Raw genomic sequence first — 24,408 nt, 5'->3', positions numbered from 1 at the left:
ATTATTTCATGCAACTATTAATTACGTATTAATTTTCACCATTGATTATGATGAATCTATATAAAACCAAATTGCTAATGACTAAAATAAAATTTCTAAATTTTATTTTGTTAAATTTTTCATTTGTTCAAGTTCAACACATTGGATGAATGGGATGGCTATTTGCATTGTAAAGTAAAAATGGGTATCCCTATAATATCATCAAATTTAAAGTTAAAATTCTTACATTATCTTATTAGAAATTACTAAATACATCCTTAATAATAATAATTTACTCACATAAACTTTAAATTTCATAATTTTTTAAAATACTATTTCAGAAAAAAATAATTGAAGAAAGCATCATACATATTAATAATTTCAATAAAGAAGTCAATTTAAACTAAACGAAAGCTTCACGTAAAGCAATAATAGCATCTGCCACGAGGAGTGGAATTTAATTCCGATGAAAAACATCTAATAATATAGAATAATGTTTTATCTAAATCATCTAATGTTGAAAAATTATTGGTTCCGTAGCTACTCTGATATCTAACTTCAATCTACTGATAACGACCTAAAAAAAAAATAAGAAAATAAAAAAAAGAAAGAAGAAAAACAGAGAAGAAAAACACAGAGAGTTTTATGAGTTCAGATCGATCTTATGAGAGGATCATCTTACGTCTCGGAAGAGAGAATCCTTTATTCACGAAAAGTTACAGAGAGAAAACAATCATACACAAGCACAAACTCGATTACAGATCAATAATGATAGAAAAAAATAATCTTGACGCTCTTTACACTTTGTCTACTTTTTTTCGCACACTTTTCACACACAAAACAGAGAGATGTCTGCTTTTTAAATAGCAGACTCAACGACCTTGGTTTCCAACGTAAAAAATTAAAAAACCCCTCAATTCTTTTAAACGAAGGCAGAAAAATAAAATGTCGTCATTCCTTTTAATCCTCTCAGACGTTTTGAGTACTTTAAAAAATCCATGCATTCTGAGCTCCCGGGCATTCTGAACTTTTGCATCCGAGCTACTCTTGTCCTGACAAGTCCTCAAGCTTCCATACTACCCTTGCCCTCCAGCCTTCCGGGCTTCCGAATTCTCCAAGCATTAATGAGTCTTCGAGCCTCCGGCCTTTCCTTTTTGCCTTGCAAGATTCCAAGTATTCGAACTCTCCTAGATAACTGGCTTGCCACTAGCCTTACGAGCATCTCGGACACTCCAGCCCTTCTTTCATCAAGCCTGCCTTGCTTAGCCTTGCTTCCATTAGGCAGGTCAGCCCTTTCTTCAGGTAGTTCTGCCCTTTAACAAATCACCCTGTCAACAAGTCGTCACATCTCATTATAGGTCGTCACCTCGTCTGACTATCTGTCAGGTCATCTACTAGTCGTCTAATTTCTCTTTCTATTTTTACTCAAAAGTTCCGAGCTCTTTTGAAAATTTCAAGTATCAGTCCTTCAATTCTCCACCTTACTTGAACTTCTTCAACTCATGTGAATCCTCATCCCTTCTTCGACCTGACCCTCTTCATTCTTCAGTCAGCCTTAACAAACTTAGCGTCCTTTTGAACTTGTTAATCTGTAAAGTCTTAGTGAGTGTATCGACAGGGTTTTCTTCTGTGTGGATTTTCAAAATCTTGATAATGCCTTTAGATATTAAATCTCTAATGAAGTGCAATATGATATTTATGTGTTTGGTTCTTTCATAATGCATGTTGTTCTTTGACAAACTGATGGCACTTTGAGAATTACAAAACACCTCCATTGTCTCTTGTTTGAATTCGAGCTCCTCCATCAGACCTTTTAACCAAATTCTCTCTTTAATGGCTTCTGTTAATGCCATATACTCGGTCTCTATGGTCGAAAGAGCTACGACATGCTGCAGATCTGACTTCCAACTTACAACATTTCTACCAACAATGAGTATATACCCTGACACCGACCTCTTTTTATCCAAATCAGCTGCATAATAAGAATCACAAAAACCTCTGACCTTTAGACCTGATTCCCTTATATAATTGAGTTTCAGCTTCTGAGTTCCTCTAATATACCTGAGTACCCATTTCATAGCATTCCAGTGATCTCTTTCTGATTTGCTCATGAACTTGCTGATGGCTCTGACTGGATAAGCTAACTTCGGCCTTGTTCCGATCATAGCATACATGATGCTACCAACAACACTTGAATATGGGACCATTTCTTTGAACGAATCATCAAACTCCTCCGAATCCTTACTCGAACTTAGTTTGAAATGAGCCCTAATGGAGTATTCACAGTCTTTGCTTGGTTCATTCCAAATGTTGTTAAAACTTTCTACACACAATCCTCTTGAGATAGAGTTAATCGATTTCCACTTCTATCTCTCTAAATGTTCGTTCTTAGGATTCTCTTTGCAGACCCCAAATCCTTATATCAAATTCTGTTCCAGCATTTCCTTCAATCTTTTAACCTCTGATTGATCTTTTGCTGCTATTAACTTGTCATCTACATATATCATTAGATATATTAGAGACTGATCTTCAAGCTTTCTAAAATAGACACAGGAATCAAAATTACTTCTCTAAAATGCATTATCTTGTATAAAAGAGTCAAATCTCTAGTTCCATTTCCTAGGCGACTATTTTAGACTATAAAGAGATCTTTGAAGCTGACAGACCCAATCTTCTTTCCTTTTTTCCTCAAAACCCTCTAGTTGTTTTATGAAGATATGCTCTTCCAGAGTTTCATGTAAGAATGCAGTCTTCACATCCATTTATTCCAATTCCAGATTCTGATATACTACTAATGATAACAGAACCCAGATTGAAACATGTTTCATCAAAAGAGAAAAGATTTCATTATAATATATTCTTTCTACCTGTGAGAAACCCTTAGCAACCAATCTTGCTTTGAATCTGGATTGTTCCACATATGGAATGCCCGACTTTCTCTTCAAAACTCATCTACATCCTATAACCTTCTTCTTTTTCAGGTTTCTTAATGAGAATTCAAGTGTTACTTTGCTTCAGTGACTTTATTTCCTCCTCTATTGCTTCTTTCCATTTTCTCTAGTCTTTGGATCACTTCGCTTCTTGATATGACTTTGGTTCTTCGATTTCGATCTCTTTTATAGACGTGAAGGCAAAAGCCACATTCTTAGCCTCATTATATCTTGAAGGGGGGGGGGGGGGTTGATCTCTCTTCTACCTCTATCCCTTGCAAGCATATAATCACTAAGATTTTCTTGTTCGGAATCCGCCTCTTCCTCTGGCCCTTGTCATGATTCTACATCTTCAGCATTCTCGGATTCATCATCTGAAGAGATGCCCTTCTCTTTAAATTCGGATGAATTCTCGATTGTTCTTTGAGAAACTCCACCTTGATCTTTTATCCACTTACTGTTTTTGATCTACACATTAGGAACTTGAAGGGTAACAGTCTCCTTACTTGAGATTTGCCTTGTAACCTCTTCCTCTTTCTGCAGGTCCTTGAATACTTGTTCATTGAATCTGACATCTCTGCTAATGACATCCTTCTTCTCTTCCAGCAGCTAGATCCTGTAACCTTTGATCCCTTAAGGATATCTAATGAATATCCCCTTTCTTGCTTTGGGTAATAGTTTATCCTGATTTGTATGGATGTAAGCCACACAACTAAACCTCCTCAAGTGTGAACAGAAAGGCTCAGTTCCTGACCACATTTATTCTGGAACATTTAACTCTATAGCAGTAGATGAGGACTTATTGATCAAGTACACACACGTAGATGCAGCTTCAACCCATAAATTTTATGATAGACCTGACTCACCGAGCAAGCTTTGGACCTTTTCCATTATTGTACTATTTATTCTAACACCATTCTGCTGTGGTGTATAAGCACATGTTCTGTGCCTTTGGATTCCCTGCTTCCTACAAAATGAATCAAACCTTTGATTATAGAATTCAAGACCATTGTATGTCCTCAATTTCTTGATCTTCTTTCCTGTTTGATTCTCCACTAAACATTTCTATTCCATAAACTTCTCAAAAGCTTCATCCTTTGATTTTAGAAAAAGAATCCAAACCTTTCTCGAGTAATCATCAATAAAGGAGATGAAATACTGACATTTTGACAGAGAGAAAGGAATATTTGGTGATCCCCATAGGTCTGAGTGAATGTAATCAAGAATTCCTTTTGTTTTATGTTTTTCGGTCTCAAAGGACAACTTGTGAGATTTACCAAAGGTACAGTTTTCATAGAAACTTAGAGATGATAGATTGGTACCTTGAAGCAGACCCTTTCTGACCAAAGTCTCCATTCCCTTTTGACTCATGTGTGCAAGCCTGCGATGCTAAAGGCAGGTTTGATCCTGAGTAGCCTCGGATGGATTTGCTTCACCAGAAATCATTTTGCCTTGCAAAACGTACAGTCCTTCTATTAGCTGTCCTTTCATGATAACTCTGCAGCCTTTGATAATCTTCAGTATGCCTTTTTGAGTCTTGTACTAGCAATCCTGCAATTTAAGTGCATCAAGAGAAATAAGATTTCTTTTGAGTTCAGCATTATACCTCACTTGAGTTAACATCACAGTCGTGCCATCATGTATCATGATCAGTACTGTTCCGACTCCTTTGACGTTGCAGGTTGTGTTGTTTCTCATCTTGACTCTTACTCTATCTTTTTCTTCAAATGTGGAAGAATATTCTTTTCTTGAGGTCATGTGGAATATGCAGCCTGAATCCAATATCTACTGTTCTTTAATGTTTGACTCAATGGTGGATAATACTTCTAAAGTTTTTACAGTCAAAACTTTAGAATTTTGCATATTGTTGTTTGCAATTATTGCTTCACCCTTCTCATTCTGAGAACCCTTTTGATTGTTTTTCCTCGAGTAGCAGTCCTTCTTGAAATAGTCTTTCTTGCCACAATACTAGCATTCGGCTTTGCTCTTGGACTTCGATCTTGCTCTCGATTTGCTTTTGTCCCTATTCTTGTAGTCTCTATACTCAGATCTTCCTCTTGCTACCATACTTTCACTCTGATTTCTTGTACCCTTACGAGCATTGAGCTCTGCTTCTTTGGACCTTGTTGCAGTCTTCACCTCTTCAGCCATGTTACTAGTTCTTGAATACTTCAGAACCTCTCTCAACTGTTCATAAGGGGGAGACAAAGAATTTAACAGGTACACTGCTTGGAATTTTTCCTCTACCTGAAGATTCTGCAAGTCGAACAACATCTTTTGAAAAATATCCAAGTTCTCCACAATAGTCTTGCCCTTGTCTATCTTGAAACTCGAAACCCTCTACATTAGATACATTCTGTTAGGTAAAGATTATTCCAGGTAGAATTTTTTCAAAAGTCTCCAAATTCTAAAAGCAGTCTTATCATGTATCACTTTTTTGAGAATATGATCCGAGAGAAACAGAACTATCAAGTTCTTAACCTTCTTACTCCTTTCTTTTCTTGACCATTTGACCGGCTCCTCAATCTCTTTCTCTTTGGATCATACTTCTTGATTCGAGATGATGATTAAAATAACCCCAGGAGATTCCGAGGTTTCTGGAGTTAAAGAAAGAATTCTTTTCTGGACTGGAGTTCTTGGTTTCTTTGACTCATTCTCTTCCTCAAGATTTCATGTTTCTGAATCATCATTAAGAGCATCTTGTAGCCCCATGATCTCGAGACTTATCTCGATCTTTTCCTTCTAAAAATGAAATCTCCTCTCCCATCAAACTTCTCAACATCAAGTTTTTGCATCATCAACTTCATTCCTTTCTTAACTAGACTTCAAGAAAATTGACCGGTGACGAAGCTTCCTACTCACAAACCTTGCTCTTATACAACTTATAATTACTTTGATATAGTAATTTCGATCTCCAGTGAGCGACGTAATAGAAAACAAGAAAAGAAAGAAAAGAAAGAGGAAAAACAGAGAAGAAGAAGAACACAAAGAGTTTTACGAGTTCAGATCGATTTTTTGAGAGGATCATCGTACGTCTTGGAAGAGGGAATCCTTTATTCATGAAGAGTTATAGAGAGAGAACAATCACAAATGAGCATAAACTCGATTACAAATCAATAATATGAAAGAAAACAATTTTGATGCTCTTTACACTTTGTGTACTTTTTTTCACATACTTTTTACACATAAAACAGAGAGACATCTGCTTCTTAAATAGCAGACTCAACGACCTTGGTTTCCAATGTAAAAGACTGAAAAACTTTTAAATGAAGGCGAGCAAACAAAATGATGTCATTTCTTTTAATCCTCTCAAACGTTCTGAGCACTTTAAAGAATCTATGCATTCTTAACTTCTGGGCATTCTGAACTTTCGCATCTGGGCTACTCTTGTCCTGACGACTCCTCAGGCTTCCGGGCCTCTTGCCTTCCAGCCTTCCGAGCTTCCAAGTTCTCCAAGCCTTAGCGAGTCTTCGAGTCTCCAAGGTTTCCTTCCTGCCTTGCAAGCTTCCGAGTATCCGAGCATTCTTGGACAACTGGCCTGCCTTGACAAGAATTCCGGGCACTCTAGCCCTTCTTTCATCAGGCCTGCCTTGCTTAACCCTGCTTCCATCAGGCCTGCCTTGCTTAACCCTACTTCCATCAGGCAGGTCAGTCCTTTCTTCAGGCATGTCTGCCCTTCAGCAAATCACTCCGTCAACAGATCGTCACACCTCGTTATAGATCGTCACCTCGTCTGACCATCTGTCAAGCCATCTACTGGTCGTTTGATTTCTCTCTCTGCTTTTATCCAAAAGTTCCGAACTCTTTTAAAGAATTCGAGCAGCAATTTTTCAAGTTTAATTATTTTAAATTTATATTGGGCAAGCCAACCGGAATAACTAACGATATCTCAAGTTTTAAAACTACTTTATTTTTAAAATTCAAATTTAAAATCAATAGTTAAGGTGAAAAAAATCATGTTATTCTATTTTATGAAGAACATTAGCGACATTTGGTTTAACGGTTAAATATAGTTGGTAAATTAAAATAGCTAAACTAATATTTTTGATAAATTTTTTAAAAAATTAGCTAATAGTTAATTAATAAAAATTTATCAGTTCCATTTCAAATTATTTTTTTTCATTTGAAAGATGCATAAAAATTAAGTACAATTGATATGATATACAATAAAAAAAATAATTTTCCCTCTTTTTATCATAAAAATAAAAATATTCGATAAATAAAAATGGACACTCAAACGTAAAATGGCATCCATTTTCTACTTCATCTCTAAGAAAGACAACTTGGTTGGCTTGGGTAGGGGTTAGCATTCGGTCGGTTCGGTTCAAAATCGAATAAACCGAAAATCAAAATTTTAGTGTTTATGAAAACCGAATCGAATCGATTTTGGTCAGAAACCGAATCGAACTGAACTGGTCTGATTCGGTTCAATTCGGTTCGGTTTGATCGGTTTCAATTTTTAATAATTTTTTTATTTTTTACACTTTATTTTTAATATTTTAAATTTTAATTAAAATATTTTAATCTTAATATGATTTAATTTCTCTATATTATTGAAAAAATATATTATTATCACTAATCGGTTCGGTTCGGTTCGGTTTTTTCAGTTTTTTTCTGATTAAAACCAAACCGAATCGAAATAACTAAAATTTCTGAAATTAAAAACTGAACCGAACTGAAATATATAAAAAATCAAACCAAATTTTTAAATTAATTCGATTTAATCAATTTTTTCGATTTGAACCGAATACTGGTCAGCCCTGGCTTGGGATCAGCTCTTTATTAAAACTCTACTAGGAATAGAGTGAGGGGAACATGTGGCCCTTTTAGCCACAAAACCCACGCACCTCATGTGCTTCATGTGCATTATTAGTAGGGAAACCACGGATGTAACTTAATTAAATTTTTATATTTTTAGGAATATAATTAAATAAGTTTAATTTAATTTTTTATTCATCAAATTTTTATGTAAAAATTAATTTTTTACATAATATAATATTATTTTTTAATAATAAAAATATTTTTTACATAATAAAATTTTATTTTTTAATTTTAAAAATTATTTAATATTTCTATGTATTATTTTAAATTTTTATATTAATTAAAATATTAATTTTTTATATTTTAAATTATAAAAATAATATTTTATTATTAAAAAATTATTTTATGTCACGACTCATCTGATATTTAATATAAGTATATAAATAAATTGATAAAAAAATTTTAAATTGAATAACTCTTGAAAAAAAAATACTAAGTGTTTAATTAAATTTATTTTTTAAATAATTTATATAATTATATTTACAGATTTAGTCTGATAATAAGTGCATCACACTAAATTTAAAAAATTTCATATTTTATTCTTTCAATCTCCATTTAAAAAAAATATATATATTTAAAAATATTTATATAGCTGAATTTTACTACAGAAATATTTTAAAAATTATTTCTAATAAAAGGCAAAAGAAAATCACTGATAACTTTATTTTTTTTATAAAAAAATCAAAATGTAATTTTTAGAAAAAAATATATTGAAAAGGCTTCCATAAATTTAACGTTGTATTTAGGAGGAAGTAGAATAAAATATAATTTTTTAAAATAACTTTTTATAATTTTAAACATTATATTATCATTTAAAAAAATAAAAAATATATATATTTTTTAAATATCTTAAGAATCCACTAACTTTTCTGGACATACCCTTCTTAAGGATGTTAAAAGGAAGCAAGCATATTAATTTTAAAATCCGACCGATAATAGAAAAATTTGTTAGCTAATTTTTTAATTATAAAAATATATTAAAATATTTTTAAAATTTTAAAAAATCTATTAATTAACCATTTAATATTTTAACTGCTAATATTTTAATATAAAAAATTAATCAGTATATATTTTTATAAGTTAAAAAATTAATTAATAAATATTTTTCTGTAATATTAAAAATTATTTAATAAATGTTTTAAAATTTTAAAAATATTTTATTATATTTTTAAAAATTAATAAATTAATTAATAATTTTTTTACACTATATAAATTAAATAGTAAATTTACATTCTAAAATTAATGGTAGATCCTAACACAATCTAAACTTAAATATATATTATTCAAATTCATTTATATATTATTCCATCAAATTCAAATATTTAAAATATTTGACTTTGACAACCCAACATGAATTAAGGGAGGGTATTCGATATAAATTAAAAATTAAAAATTTAATTTTTTAATTAAAATTAAATTAATTTTAGTTAAAAATTAAATTAAATCGAATTAATTTGATTCGATTTAATTCAATTTTTTAATTTAATTAATTTAAATTTTTAATAAATTTTTTATTTTTTATATTTATTTTTAATATTTTAAAATTTAATTAAAATATTTTAATTTTAATATTATTTAATTTTTCTGTATTATTAAAAATAATATATTATTATTAATTAATTTAATTTAATTTTTTTAATTAAAATTAAATTAAATTAAAATAATTAAAATTTTTAAAAGAATAAAAATAAATAAAAAATTAAATTAAAATTTTAATTTAATTTAATTAAATTTTTTTATTTAAATGGAATATCAGTGGATGCATGAATCTTTCCCTGTGCTGACGTAGCTTTCTAAACATGTTCGTGGTGACAAACAAATTACCGCAGCATGTTGACTTTTCACCCAATGATAGGAGCCAATAGGAGCTTAAGAGTAGCAAGCAGCCAGCTGAGACCGGCAACGCAAAACGTTAAAAATCTAAGTCCTACGCTGCATTTGGATACCTGGAAAATGATCCACTTCCCCAAAAATCTCTCCCACTCTTCCGTCTTTATCTTCTCCTTCTCAGCTGCTCTTGCTTTCCATATTTGAAGGTCCCTCTTAGAAGGTATCCGCGTGTCAGAATCATTTGAAAGATTCCAAATTTGATAGCAATCAGAATCAGAATCTTTTTTTCTGAACCATAGTCTCCTCACTGGCGTATTTGTTAGGTTTCCCATTTTGTTTCTTCAAATTCGCATTGTTCGTTTGGTACGTTTCTCTTCTTCAAAGCCCATCATTGGTACGTCGCTGTTTTGCTTCTTTGTTTGGATAGGGTGACCAACTGGGTTCTTTTTCTTTCAATGGCTATAATTCTTCCTTTTGTTTTTTTATCGTACGGTGTTCAATTCTTCTGATTCTGTGAATTCTTTCTTTCTTTCTTATTCTTCTTCTTAATTTTTTTGTCTGCCCATCATCTCTTTTTGATGTTTGTTATATGGGATTTTCCTTTTCTTGCCTAATTTTCTCATGAAAACGTCAATGGTGTCTCCATAAGCGTGGAAATTGATTCTTGCTTTTAATCTTCAGTTTCATTTTTAATCTCTAGTTATTGAAATTTCTGGGTGGTTAATATGTTGACAAGTGACTTGATTTGCTGCTTTTGTTTTATATTATTTTACTTTATTTAACATATTAAATGGACCCAAAGGAAATCAATAATTGGGAATTGCTTCTTTTTTGTAGTTTTTCTCAGGGATATATAATAATTTATCTGTCTTCTAAAGATGTATCTAGTGGAAAGCAAAGGTGGAGCCATAGTATGCATGCTACTTGCTCTCTTTTTCTTAGGCACCTGGCCTGCTATTATGACTCTGCTAGAAAGAAGAGGTCGCCTTCCTCAGCATACTTATCTTGATTATTCAATCACCAATCTCTTGGCTGCTGTAATTATAGCCTTCTCTTTTGGTGAGATTGGCAAAAGCACACCTCAGTCACCAAATTTTCTCACCCAACTCTCTCAGGTACTAGTAATCTATCTATGCTTGGCTTAATCTTTACATGGGTAGTGCTAAAATGAGCCAATTAGTTTTGGATTCTGCTGAGTTCATTAGTGTTGATTACTACAGGACAATTGGCCCTCTGTTATGTTTGCAATGGCTGGTGGAATTGTCCTCAGCATTGGGAACTTGTCCACCCAGTATGCTTGGGCTTTTGTTGGTTTGTCTGTTGTGGAGGTCATCACTTCTAGTATAACTGTTGTTATAGGTCAGTGCATTGAAGGAACTTTGAGACTTTTATGTGAACTTATAAGCCTTTAATTTTCATACCCGTTTGTTGTTTTTTATTTTCTGTGACAGGAACAACTCTGAATTACTTCTTGGATGATAAAATAAATAAGGCTGAGATTCTTTTTCCTGGAGTTGGTTGCTTCCTGATTGCCGTTTGTCTTGGTTCAGCTGTCCATTCTTCCAATGCTGCTGATAATAAAGCAAAGCTCCAGAATCTAGCAAATGATTACGAACTTCAAACTGAGTATGTATCTTTCTTGCTTTGACATACATAAATCAAAACATTTTGATGGTTTGCAATGGTTGTTTTCCTTTTCGTGTTCTCCATGTCTAGTAGGACTAGCCAGAAGGCTGGTCCAGGCCGGTTTCAGACCTGAACTGATCAGCCATGGAATTTTTAAACTTATTCCAGGGACAAAGATTCTTCCACAATCAAAGAAGATTTTCCAAACAATGGTATGGAGTTTGCTGGAATTCTGCTGCATTTTCTTTTTAGCTCATTCTGTTTGTATAATCTTATTATTATTATTGTTATTGATCAGGAAGAAAGGATCTGGAGAATGGAAATGCTCCTCCAGAGAAGGCAAAAGCTGGAACTGCAGCTTTCCTCATAGAGCTTGAAAACAGAAGATCAATCAAAGTTTGTCCCTCAATTTAGTTTAATCTGTTACTTTAATCAACTGTTTCATTGAAAATTTTTTTTGTGGGTATGGCTTTAATTGCAGGTGTTTGGGAAGGGAACTTTGATTGGATTGGCTATAACTTTCTTTGCTGGTTTTTGCTTCTCACTCTTCTCACCAGCTTTCAACCTAGCTACAAATGATCAATGGCACACTTTGAAGAAAGGAGTTCCTAAATTAGTTGTCTATACTGCATTTTTCTGGTTCTCAGTCTCCTGTTTTGTACTTGCCATAATTTTAAATGTCACTTTCCTTTACTGGCCTGTACTGAACCTGCCCAAATCAACATTTAAGGCTTATGTGAATGATTGGAATGGCAGAGGGTGGGCCCTCCTGGCTGGATTATTATGTGGGTTTGGGAATGGCCTTCAATTTATGGGAGGTCAAGCTGCAGGATATGCAGCAGCAGATGCTGTTCAGGTTAGTGTTTTTATTTATTTATTATTTAATAAAAAGAAAAATTACTACATGATCCTTATAGTATAAGAGAACTTATTAGTTAGTCTATCCATTAACTTTAGCCGTTAAGTATTCCCCAAAAATCTAAAATGCTTTCGATACGAAGAAATTAATTAATAGATTTTTTACAAAACCAAAAGACCGACTAATGAATTTTTTCAAATCACATAAACTAAATTGTAAAATACTTAAAATATTAAACTAACAGACAGACTAATAAGTAAATTTTTTTAAATTTTAGAAATATTTTAATATATTTTTTAAAATTAAGAAATCAATTAATAAATTTTTTTATAATATAATAATTAAATAGTAAAATTTCCTTATTGCAATTGTTTTTCGCTTTCAGATTCAAATTCGAACTCAAATTCTAAATTATTTTGATATGGAATGTTAATTTCAGGCACTCCCACTTGTGAGTACATTTTGGGGCATAGTGATCTTCAAAGAGTATAGAAAATCTTCAAGAAGAACATATATTTTGCTGTCAAGTATGTTGTCCATGTTTATTGTGGCTGTCGGAATTCTGATGGCGTCTTCAGGCCACCGGAAATAAGTACTCAATCATGTCATTATCTTCTAGGATTTGTATAAAGCATAGATTATTGAAATGATTGATAGCAGGCAAAGGCTGAAAACCAGCTTGGTCAGTTTTAGATAAATATTTACTTGATGAAATCTTTATAGAACTTATTCTAATCAATAATTATAATAAAATTATTGTAAAATTTTTCATTAGGATTTTATTTGGCATTATTATAAATGTATACTTCAGTCAACGACTTCTAAATAAATAAATTTTCTTTTAGCTGCTTTTTTCAGTTTTTTTTTTCAAGTACTTCACTATTTGCTAATAAATAATTTATTTTATTGATAACTTCAAATCCCATTAATATGCCTTCATAGATTTTTCTTGAGAAAATCTTATCACCAATAATATTTCTCTTTTCTAACCAGCCACTTATTTTGGTTTAATCGTCTGTTGACAACTTGAGATTATGATAATTGGGCCCAAAACCCTACTGGTTTATCATACCAAATCTCAATCTACAATGGAACAGAACCACAACTCCATGTAGTGGGGCAAGTGCCTCCCTCAAATTTCTTGTTTAGATAAAATACTTTTTTTGAAAAAAAAAATCAAGTTGACTTAAATAATATCAAACGGAAATCAAAATAAAAAGATAAATTATATTTTAACTTTTAAATTTTAATATAATTTATGAATCAATCCTCACTTAAATTACTTTAAAATCCATCGGATCAGATTAAAAATTTCTCCAACTATTAAAAATATAAAAATATTATTATTATTATTTTTAAATAAAATATATTTTTATTATCATTTTTAAATAAAAAATTATACTTAACTTCTTAAATTTTACCATAATTAATAAATTAATCTCTGTATAATAAATCCATCTTCATCTATCATAATTTAAACATTTTGATATTTCATTTTTTATTTTAAAAAAATACTTAAATCTATTAACTTTTATTTATAATATCTCATTTAATTAATTTTTAATATTTTTATTCTTTAATTTCTATTCATTAATATTAATAATTTCAAAACTTTCAAACAATACTTATAACTTTAACTAGTTTTAAGTAATAGCAAATGACTTTTAAATAGATAGTAAATTTTTATAAAAAATATTTTAAAAAAAATTATATTTTCAAAAAAAATTTGATCATCTACTAGTTTTAAACTAATATCTAATAGAACTAATATTTATAATGAATGAAAAAACTATAATTTCAAATAGATTAAATTATTTAATTTTAAAAATATAAAAACTGACATGTGAATTACATTAAAACTTAAAAATCAAAATGTAATTTATACAATATAAAATTATTGAAAATAATTTAAATATTCATAAAAATATTTTAAATATTTAAAATATTTATTTTTTTTAATCGGTTAATTAATAAAATTATGAATAAAAAAATTTCTAATTTGAACATATTAATTATATAAAAATTTAAGCGTTTGATTTTAGAAATATAAAAATTAATTTATTAATTATATTAAAATTCAAAAAATTAAAATGTAATTTACTCAAAATAATAAACCAAACCGACCCAACTCGCTGGGTTTCTATAAGTGTATCTAAATATTGGTCAATGATGTCAATCTTATATTTAATTTCTTTTTTACTCTTGTAAATACGAAATGAGTAACGAGTCAATCTCTTGGCTGCAAATTTAGGTGTTTCTTCCATATATAAATTTATTAACACTTTTTTATTTTATCATTATATTCAAACAATGGAATAAGTTATTCTCTTAGAAATTTTTTCTAGGAGAAATATTTTCCACATACAAATTAATTTCCATAAATAAATAGATCCTTAAAATTGCATTCAAAAATAAAAACTTCAAACTAATGCTTTTTTTTTTTTAAGAGAAATATTTTCTAATTTTCTGGCATTTGAACCTCTTAAAAAGATTAGTCAACAAAAAATATTTTTTTAATAAAAAAATTAAACTATTTTAATGTTTTTCTATTTTTTAAATATAAAATATTTTTCGAAAACAAATGGATCATATCCCTTCAACAAAAGACTGCCTGCCTAATAAAAGGATGCTCGATTTTACTTCAATCGATCAATGCTTGAACGTTTCAGAGAACTCCAGTTCTATGAACATTTTGTTTTCTAACTGAGACAACAATTCAAGGAACCATAAACACTACTGGCAGAAAAATCACATGATCAAACAAAGGCCTGTGCGTTTCTACCAGAATTCACATCAGGTGGTTCACAGATAAAACTATTTAAAATTGCTATCTCGGGATGGCACCATAGCAGTATTATAATCAAAATGAAAAAAAACTGATTATCACTGATAATAAAACAGTAACATTCCAACACTGAAAATTATTCAGCATGTTTTCAGTCAAAATTAAGTAGAACTTATAAGCTTAAATTATAGTAATATCACAACCATGCAGATAACTTATGAGATCAATTTCATATTAAATTCCAAACTTCATCAACTACTGCAATACCAGCAATATAGTCTTTATAAAATGTTCCAATGTCACACAAATTTTATCTTTGGAATTCCTTTCATCCCATTTTTCATTAATATAATTAGCCTAGATCTTTAATTATCAGGAAATATTTAATCCAGTAGATATAGTTAGACATTGTGTAAAATCCTAAAGAAAAGTTTAATCCAAGACTAGGTCTTTTTAGTTTTGATTGGCCTAGCAACAGTTGTTGCCTGTGAAAACTGAACTCAGAGTCAGAGCTTGTTTTACTCACAGAGCCTGTATCTTATTTGCGATATCCATAGGAAATGAACTGAGGAAGAGTGAAGAAAATAGGTATTTTAATGGTTTTTAGTATCAAGATCACAATAACCAATTTGAAGGCTGTGGTTTAAAATTACAACCCCAAAACTCTTAGATCAATTTTTCCATTGATTTATATTCTCCCAATTACAAGTGACTTGAAGAAAAAATGTCCACCAAGTTTTTTGACTTGTTGGATGTGAGGTTTATATTCTTGTTCTGGTTTCTTGCTTAGCTATCAATATTTGTACCACTGATTTATTGACAAGCGAGTCATATAAATATGAGAGCTGCCACGGAGAAGATATAAATTCTCGTTGGCAAAAGTACCATCAGTTTCCTCAAATAGTTCCATAAATTGTTCCGTCACCATTCTAAATAAATCTTATCAATGTAAAGTCCATAGTAAAGTTGGGTGAGAGTACCTAGTCAACCTTATCATCTGAAGGCTCACATCTCCAGTTTGCCCTCCAAATGATTGAATGCGAAAGAAGACGTTCCGTTTTCCAACCTGATGAATTTAACTGCCAGATTTTGAAAAGTCAAAAGGAGGGAAAACAAATGCACATCAGAATTATAAATGGCATAAAAATGCTATCTAGATAAATAGTACAAGGCTTGAAAAACATACTTTTTGAAGGAAAGTTTTGTAATGTTTATCCATCCATGATTGACTCTCCGAATGCACAGATGTAGTTTCTTCCGTAAGTTTTGCCATAACAAGTGCATGAATAAACGATTGCAAGACATCTGAAGATGTTGAATTTTTGTGCATCAAAATGCTGATGATTCCCTTCCTCTCCACTAGCAAGTACTTTGCTAAAGAGACAAAAAGAGACAATTAAAATGAGTTCACACTTTACAGCTCTCTGCATCAAAATTCAATTGCTAAAAGGAGTGACTAGGGATTGACCTTTCCTATGAGATCCTGCAGAATGCAACAGCTCTTTCCTGTTTAAGAATGTTTTCAAATTGTCAGATTTAAAGACGAGAACAAAAGTAATTAAAATGCAATAATTTTTTTAGGTGCTGGTTCAAAGGAGCTCAAATGCAGACATGCCAGTAGTTGAGCCATGGTCTTGTCTCAAAAATGAATTGAAGTATTATAAGCATTGATCTATCTGTTCAGATGTTATTGACAACAATTGTCATTTAATCCAGTCAAATAATGCTGCTATAACATCAGGTGATTCTGCAAATGTCTTTGACTATAAAAGAAGCGGTTGTGCATTGCCAATGACTAATGAAGGCTCATGCCAGGGAAAAACTATTATCAGTTAACAAATTTGAAACTCACATTTCCTGTTGATCAAGTGAAGAAACTCTCACACCCAAGTGTATTTGCTTATGCAATAATTTAACATTATTTGAGCTCCAAAATGTTGTCCATTTGGGTAAAATATGCTCCATCCTCGAGACCTGTTCAGGGGAGAGAACTGACAACAATAAACAAATTAGGACAAGAACTACATTTCATGCTGGTATTTTAAAGTGGAAATGAAACCCTGTCCTTATAGAACATGCTAATTATTTTGTCTTCGACGTATGAAAGAATAAAATGAAGCATGTCCATGATATAGAATGAGCATTTAATAAGCTTTCCTTTTTTTTCCATTCTACAAGTTAACATGCTAAGCAAATAGGATGACTGTGGTGAGGATTGGCTAAGAGATTCCCTAGGAGTCTTCACCCACTATTGCTGAGCCTTTCATAATGTAATCATCACTTACCTTGGCCTGTTTCCATAAAATGCTGCAAAAGAATTGAGCTCCTTTGCGTATTTATAGATTTCAGTACAAGGCACCGAACAGCCCTGTAGTTTGCTGCATGTAAGGAAAATAAATATGCAGTCAGCTGTATCATGAATTGCACACATTACCACTTAACATCTAAATACTGTAATTAAGCAAAAGGGTGAACATAATATACATGAGAGTTGGTAACTGAGTAAAACTATTTGTTTTACTTTTAAAACCATGGAGAAGTTTGTTCTCTATCTAATTCTGTGCTAGACAATTATATTTAGTGACACAAGGAAGGTTCAGCTCTAGCTAGTCCTTTCAGTGTATATGTCGCCTATTTTGCTTACGAACACTATGATCTTCTAAGACAAGTATCAAGTATGTATTCTTTCTAATAAAAACTCGCATGCAAATTTACTCATTGTGGACCTAGAAGGTTAATTAATTCATGAACCCATATTTCCTAATGGCATCTTGAATTTAGATGCCAGGTTCCTAGGCTAGAAATACTTTTCCACATGAAAAAAAGTAGCAGCAAAAATTTACCATACATATGGAACATGGTGAGAGAGAGGAATGAAAACCAGATAGCCAAGGGATATCCAATTGTTATGCGAGCAAGGACCATCCCCAATGCCATGCCAGTCATTGTTGCCACTGTTTCTTGACTTCCTTCCTATCAACATACTGGAAATAAGTTAGAAGTTACACTAGCATAAACAAAGAAAATCTCTTAAGCTTACATCCCAGAGGCCCAAGTGATATAATGGTACCTTGGCAGATATATCTGCTGCATTATTCTCAAGGGCAAAATGCTGGGTCAATGCTGCTCTGGTTGCACCACTGGCAACACCAGCTAATTAGAGAAACAACACAGAAAAAAAAATAAAAAATTCAGCTTAATAGTGATAGTGAAGGAGCATCATTAATTACTTCAAGTTTTGATATTTCTGTTTTAGAAGAAAGTTAAGAGAAAAAAGAGTAGCTTTGCAGCAATTAAAATTAAATCCATTGACAACTCAAATTTTTACTAGAGTTGTGCTCTAACCATCAATATAAAGAGCATGAACATCTTTGCTAAAACACATACACAGCATAAACAAAGTACAAAATTCTCCAACAAAAATTGTGAAAATCATTTAGCTGGTTTCAGCATTTTCCTAGAGGACCTTGCACCCAAAATTTAGATCTATGGAGACTTACTGAATGATCTGGATAGGCTCCCTAAGCAAACTACGAATACAAATGCTGAAGGAAACAAAGGAGATACAAGATCCATCAACATTCCTGCAACCAATATGAGCTTTCTTGAGAACAACAACAAATTAAACGAGATCCAAGCTCACTGCATAGAAACTAGCAATTGCTAAAAATAGATTGGTAGAAGCCAATTGGACCTGACAATCTGCATGTATTACTCTGTAACTTTCTATATGCATGCTTTGAGAGAGAGAGAGAGTGGGGGGGGGGGAGGGAAAAAGAGAGTTAAGGACACACCAAGATCATTCATAAGATCTGCAACCAAACGCCACATTTTGGCATTGCTATCCAGATTTGAGCCCTGGCAAAGCATAGAATTTAAATTATCAGTTTAAAAAAAGAAGTAATTTTGATACCATCCAACAAGAATGACCATATCAACATATTAACTCTTCAGCAGCCATTCAATAAGAAGTGAAAACCAGAAAATGTGTTTTTCATCTCATTGCTAGAAATAAAAAGCTTAATCAACTTATTTGTAAAGGTATAGTATTAACTCTATGCAGATTGACAACAGACAGAGAATACAGCATCAACACATAAAAGCATACCTGGTAAAACGTAAATAGAATCCCTCCAAGCATTCCAGTCAAGTCCCTCAAAAACCACTATAGCAATTTCAATAAAAACAGTAAAAAAGTTGTCATAGACATAACAATTAAAAGCCTTAATTCAGCAAGCAAAAAGATATTTCAAGATTTGCACTCCTTTAGTCCAATCATAGGAATATCCAAAAGGCATAAACATTCAACCAAAGATATTCCACAATAAACTGGGGTGGTGCAAGCAATCCTACACCTGAAATGTGGCGCCAATGACAGTCGCTGATTTCTCTCCAACCCCAATTGCACTCAATAGAGCCTTGAAATGACAATTAAGAGAGAGAGTTAGACCCACCATGCCAAAACTGAGAAAACTTCTAAAACGTGAACCCAATTAGAACTCACTTGTGTAGAAAGCATGGTCCTTATGTAAGTGGAAAGGCCCTATAGAAATTAAGCAACCAACCACAGTTAGCAAGGATCATTACTGCCAAATCCCATCACTTGGCAAAATTCAGCCTACTTATATACATAACTACTTGTGATTGTTACCTGCAACGAATCCCATATTTGAAAAGGAACATAATCTGCTGTTACACTGCTTGGAAAACCCTGCATAAATACAAATAAATAACGAAAAACAAATTTAAAAAAATTAATCATTTTACTAAAAAAAATCAACGAACAGACTTGCCTCAGGTACAAATGCTTGAAGCACGCGTCTCCAAACGTGATCAAAACGGCCACCAGATCTGCGAATCATTCAATTCAAGAATGTAGAACATTCAAAAAAAAAATGGAAACAAGTGATAATAGGGAGAAAAATTGAGCGACCTTTGGATGGAAAGAGAAGGAGAAGCGGTGATGGTGGCAGTTTTTGAGAGCTTGGTTGAAGAAGAGCCATTCCATTCTTCAACTATAACGATCTCCCTCTTTGCTTCGCCGGACGCTCCTTCCATGGCTGACCCTGTCACCACTTGATCGTCCGCTTAACTTCGAAGTCTTGAACACAGCTGGGGAAAATTGCACCGTGCTCCTTCAACTTTTGTACTAAACCCATTATGCCACGCCAAAGAAAATATCCCATAGAATATTGACTGTACTATATATTTTCATATAAACATCAAACAAAAAAATAAAAGTTTAATTTTAAATAAAATAATAATAATAATAATTTTAACCATTCTCTAAAAATATTTTATGAATTATAAAGATCTTTATTCATGAAATTAATTAAATAAATATTAAATTTAATAATTAATACATTATTGAATATTTTTATACATTTAAAATAAAATAATTATAAGTTATAAAATATACCTCCTTTAATAATTAATATTTATAAAATTAATAAATTACAACTTAAAAGTAGATAAATTATAATTTAGTTTCTATGTTTTGCTATAATTAACATGATGTTATCATTTAATTTTAAAATTAAATATTTAATTTTTTTTTATCATAAGTTCCTTTAAATTAGAAATTTCTCAAATTATTTTTTATGTTAAAAATATAAAAATATCTTTATTATTATTTTTAAATAAATAAATTACACTTAAATACTTAAATATTTAAATTTTAATATAATTAATAGATTGATTCATAACGTATATACTTAAATTTTTTTATAATCAATCAGTTCTCATTTATTATAATTTAAATATTTTAAAATAAATAAATTATATTTAAATATTTAAATTTTAATATAATTAATAAATTGATTTAAAATATATACTTAAATTCATCTATAATTAATTTATATTTATTTATTATAATTTAAATATTTTGATCCTCCATTTTAAAAAAAATTACTTAAATTTTTATTATTTTTTATTTATAATATCTCATTTAATTAATTTTTAACACTTTTTATCCTTTAATTTTTATATAATAAAATAATTTAATATTTATAATTTTAAAATTTTAAAAAACACTTAAAATTTTGATTATTTTTAAGTGGTACAAAATAATTTTTAAATATACTGTAAATGGATAAACTATACTAGTACTTAAGTTTTAATTCCTTGCATTTTTTAAAACTTAGACTTAAATCTCTATAATCAGTCTCATTTATTATAATTTAAATATTTTATTCATTTATTTATATAAAAAAATACTTAATTTTTTATTAATTTTTATCTATAATATTTTATTTAATTAATTTTTAATATTTTTATACATTAAAATAATTTAATACTTATAATTTTAAAATTTAAAAAAATATTTAAAATTTCAATTATTTTTAAGTGATATTATTTAATTTTTAAATAGATCATAAATAAATAAACTATATTTGAATATTTAAATTTTAATATAATTAATAAATTGATCCTATATTTTTAAAAATATACACTTAAAGTTTTTAATAATCAGATCACTCTCATCTGTTTTACTTTAAATATTTTTATTTTTAATTTTTAGAAAGCACTTAAATTTTCATTAATTTTTATTTATAATATTTCATTTAATTAATTTTTAATACTTTTTATTTTTTAATTTTCATTTATTAAATATTTTAATACTTATAATTTTAAAACTTTTAAAAAATATTTAAAATTTTAATTATTTTTAAATGATACCAAATATCTTTTAAAATAAATTGTAAATTTTTAAAATTTTAATAAAAAATTTACCATTCATTAATTTTAAATTAATGCCTATAATGAATTGAAAAACTTAATCTCAAGCTTATTAAATATAAAAAAATTTTAAAGTTTTAATTTTAAAAATATAAATATTAATTTATTAATTATGTTAAAATTTAAAAATAAAATATAATCTAGATAAATTATTTATTTATATTAAAAAAAATTAAATATTTATAAAAATATTTAAAATATTTAAAATATTTATTTTTTTAGACCATTTCACTAACATAATTATAAAAAAAATTGAAGAAAGGATTAATTATACAAAAATTTAAATGTTGAATTTAAAAATATAAAAATTAATTCATTAATCACGTTAAATTTTAGAAAATAAAATATAATTTATTTAAAAAAATGAATGAATAAAATTATGAATAATTATATAATTAATGACTCAAAAAACAATTATACAATTAAGGACTGAAATTATAAATAATTATAATACATAGAGATAAAATAGTGAATTTAGCAAAAAAAAATTAGTAAATAGTGATTTTCCTTTGAATTGGACTCTGCTCAACCTTCAAAACCCTGCTGCTGAGAAGACTTGTGGAGAATTCGAATCTGCAAACCATTGATCACAGAATGTGGAGAAGAGCTGTCACCTGCCTTCCACAGAAACGTTTTTTCTCCTCTAACCCTGAAACTCCTTCTACCTTATACTCCTTCTTGCAGCCCTCCATCTTTGCCCTCAAAAAATCTCCACCGGAAAACAGAGCCCCCACCGATGCCTCTACAGACCCACCAACGCCAACGCCACACAACTTATCTCTAGACCACATAAACACCGTGGAATCAACCATTCATAAGTCTCTCCTCACCGGCGACACTGATGTAGCTTGGAAATCCTTCAAGTCTCTCACCGCTAACTCTGCTTTCCCCTCTAGGTCCCTCACCAACTCCCTCATCACTCATCTCTCCGCTCCTGGTGACACCCTCAATCTCAAAAGGGCGTTTGCCGCTGTTGTCTATATCATAGAGAAGAACCCAGAAGTGTTAGATTTTGAAACGGTCAAATTGGTTCTTAGTTCGATGAAATGTGCCAACACTGCTGCTCCTGCTTTTGCCTTAGTCAAGTGTATGTTTAAGAACAGGTACTTTGTTCCTTTTGGATTGTGGGGTGATTTGGTTGTTGAAATTAGTAGGAAGAGTGGTCAATTTGTTGCCTTTTTACGGGTTTTTGAAGAGAGTTGTAGGATTGCCATTGATGAGAAATTGGATTTTATGAAACCTGACTTGGCTGCTTGTAATGTAGCTTTAGAGGGATGTTGTCGCCAACTTGAGTCTGTTAGAGATGCTGAAAATGTCATTGAGACAATGTCTGTTTTGGGTGTTAGGCCCGATGAATGGAGTTTTGGATTTCTTGCTTACTTGTATGCATTGAAAGGACTTAAAGATAAGATAACTGAGCTAAAGAGTTTAATGGATGCGTTTGGATTTTCCGATAAAAGGATGTTTTATAATAATTTGATTATCGGCTATGTAAAGTCTGGGAATTTGGAGTCCGTTTCAGCAACTGTTCTATGCATCTTGAGGGAAGAATATGAAGGGTATTTAGATTTAAGCGAGGAAACTTTTTGTGAAGTGGTTAAAGGTTTTCTCAAAGATGGAAGACTCAAGGATTTAGCACATTTGATCATTGAAGCTCAAAAGATGGAGCCCGTGACTATTGTGATTGATAAATCAATTGGATTTGGTATAATTAATGCTTGTGTTAATCTTGGATTATCGGATAAGGCACATTTCATTCTTGATGAAATGAATGCTCAAGGTGGTTCTGTTGGTCTTGGGGTCTACTTGCCAATCTTGAAGGCATATTGCAAAGAGAACAGGACTGCTGAAGCTACTCAACTGGTTATGGAGATTAGCAACTCAGGGCTCCAGTTAGATGAAGGAAGCTATGATGCTCTAATCGAAGCATCCATGACCAGCCAAGATTTTCAGTCAGCTTTTACTTTGTTTAGGGACATGAGAGAGGCAAGAATACCTGACTTGAAAGGGAGCTATTTAACCATAATGACAGGATTGATGGAGAGTCATCGACCTGAGTTAATGGCTGCATTTTTGGATGAGGCCGTTGAGGACCCTCGAGTTGAGGTGAAAACTCATGATTGGAACTCAATTATTCATGCCTTCTGCAAAGCTGGGAGGCTAGAAGATGCAAAGAGAACTTTTAGAAGAATGATATTTTTGCAGTTTGAACCAAATGACCAAACATATTTGTCCTTAATTAATGGGTATGTGACTGCTGAGAAGTACTTCAGTGTTTTAATGCTTTGGAATGAGGTTAAGAGAAAGGTTTCAAATGACAAAGAAAAAGGAATTAAATTTGATCAAAATTTGGTTGATGCATTCTTGTATGCTTTGGTTAAAGGGGGCTTCTTTGACGCAGTTATGCAAGTTGTTGAAAAATCTCAAGAGATGAAGATTTTTGTAGATAAATGGAAGTACAAGCAAGCATTCATGGAGACACATAAGAAGCTCAAAGTGTCAAAGTTGAGAAAAAGGAATTTCCGGAAAATGGAAGCACTCATTGCTTTCAAGAATTGGGCTGGTCTAAATGCATGAACATCAAGCATTCCCTGTGGCTGTGCTTAAATATTGCTTAAGCCTTTTGCTTACCGCTCCGGCTATGCTGCTTATAATCATATTGCAAGTGCCTGCTTCAATCTTGAAGTTTGTGTAAATGTTTGAATCCAATGAGCTGCTGAGTCAACCAAGTCTCAATTCCAAACCTGTTGGAATCAGCTTCGAGATCCCTTTAGCATATTGGATTTCATATAAACTTCCAAAGTGGAAATGAAGGTTTATGTAGAATGGGAGCATTTCTG

General features: G+C 30.9%; 3 protein-coding genes across 4 annotated transcripts; 2 read left to right on the top strand and 1 right to left on the bottom strand.

Moving 5' to 3' along the window:
• Positions 1 to 9,637: 9,637 nt before the first annotated feature.
• Positions 9,638 to 12,894, top strand: LOC110617887 (ureide permease 2). Its single transcript, XM_043954254.1, has 7 exons — positions 9,638 to 10,675; positions 10,781 to 10,919; positions 11,012 to 11,186; positions 11,355 to 11,398; positions 11,485 to 11,582; positions 11,668 to 12,042; positions 12,485 to 12,894. The coding sequence occupies exons 1-7, from the start codon at positions 10,439 to 10,441 to the stop codon at positions 12,635 to 12,637; spliced, it is 1,221 nt and encodes a 406-aa protein (XP_043810189.1). The 5' UTR covers positions 9,638 to 10,438; the 3' UTR covers positions 12,638 to 12,894.
• Positions 12,895 to 15,618: 2,724 nt separating this feature from the next.
• Positions 15,619 to 20,005, bottom strand: LOC110617621 (protein root UVB sensitive 3). Of its 2 annotated transcripts, XM_021760540.2 has the most exons (15): positions 19,764 to 20,002; positions 19,624 to 19,681; positions 19,482 to 19,541; positions 19,335 to 19,373; positions 19,186 to 19,248; positions 18,939 to 18,995; positions 18,625 to 18,688; positions 18,331 to 18,414; positions 17,901 to 17,983; positions 17,674 to 17,803; positions 17,116 to 17,208; positions 16,683 to 16,821; positions 16,299 to 16,336; positions 16,017 to 16,204; positions 15,619 to 15,909 (listed from the first exon to the last, which is right to left on the bottom strand). In XM_021760540.2, the coding sequence occupies exons 1-15, from the start codon at positions 19,886 to 19,888 to the stop codon at positions 15,811 to 15,813; spliced, it is 1,320 nt and encodes a 439-aa protein (XP_021616232.1). In that variant the 5' UTR covers positions 19,889 to 20,002; the 3' UTR covers positions 15,619 to 15,810. The 2 variants fall into 2 exon arrangements, 1 of the variants encoding a protein (XP_021616232.1); XR_002488407.2 differs by lacking the exon at positions 15,619 to 15,909 and having other exon boundaries at positions 16,100 to 16,204; positions 16,683 to 16,804; positions 19,764 to 20,005.
• Positions 20,006 to 22,060: 2,055 nt separating this feature from the next.
• Positions 22,061 to 24,401, top strand: LOC122721173 (pentatricopeptide repeat-containing protein At1g69290). Its single transcript, XM_043954233.1, has one exon. The coding sequence runs from the start codon at positions 22,163 to 22,165 to the stop codon at positions 24,143 to 24,145; it is 1,983 nt and encodes a 660-aa protein (XP_043810168.1). The 5' UTR covers positions 22,061 to 22,162; the 3' UTR covers positions 24,146 to 24,401.
• Positions 24,402 to 24,408: the final 7 nt, after the last annotated feature.

The sequence above is a fragment of the Manihot esculenta genome, chromosome 1 (assembly GCF_001659605.2).
Source record: "Manihot esculenta cultivar AM560-2 chromosome 1, M.esculenta_v8, whole genome shotgun sequence".
Lineage (NCBI taxonomy): Eukaryota > Viridiplantae > Streptophyta > Magnoliopsida > Malpighiales > Euphorbiaceae > Manihot > Manihot esculenta.
The sequence above is the reverse complement of the archived record's forward strand: the minus strand, read 5'-3'. Positions and strand labels throughout refer to the sequence as shown.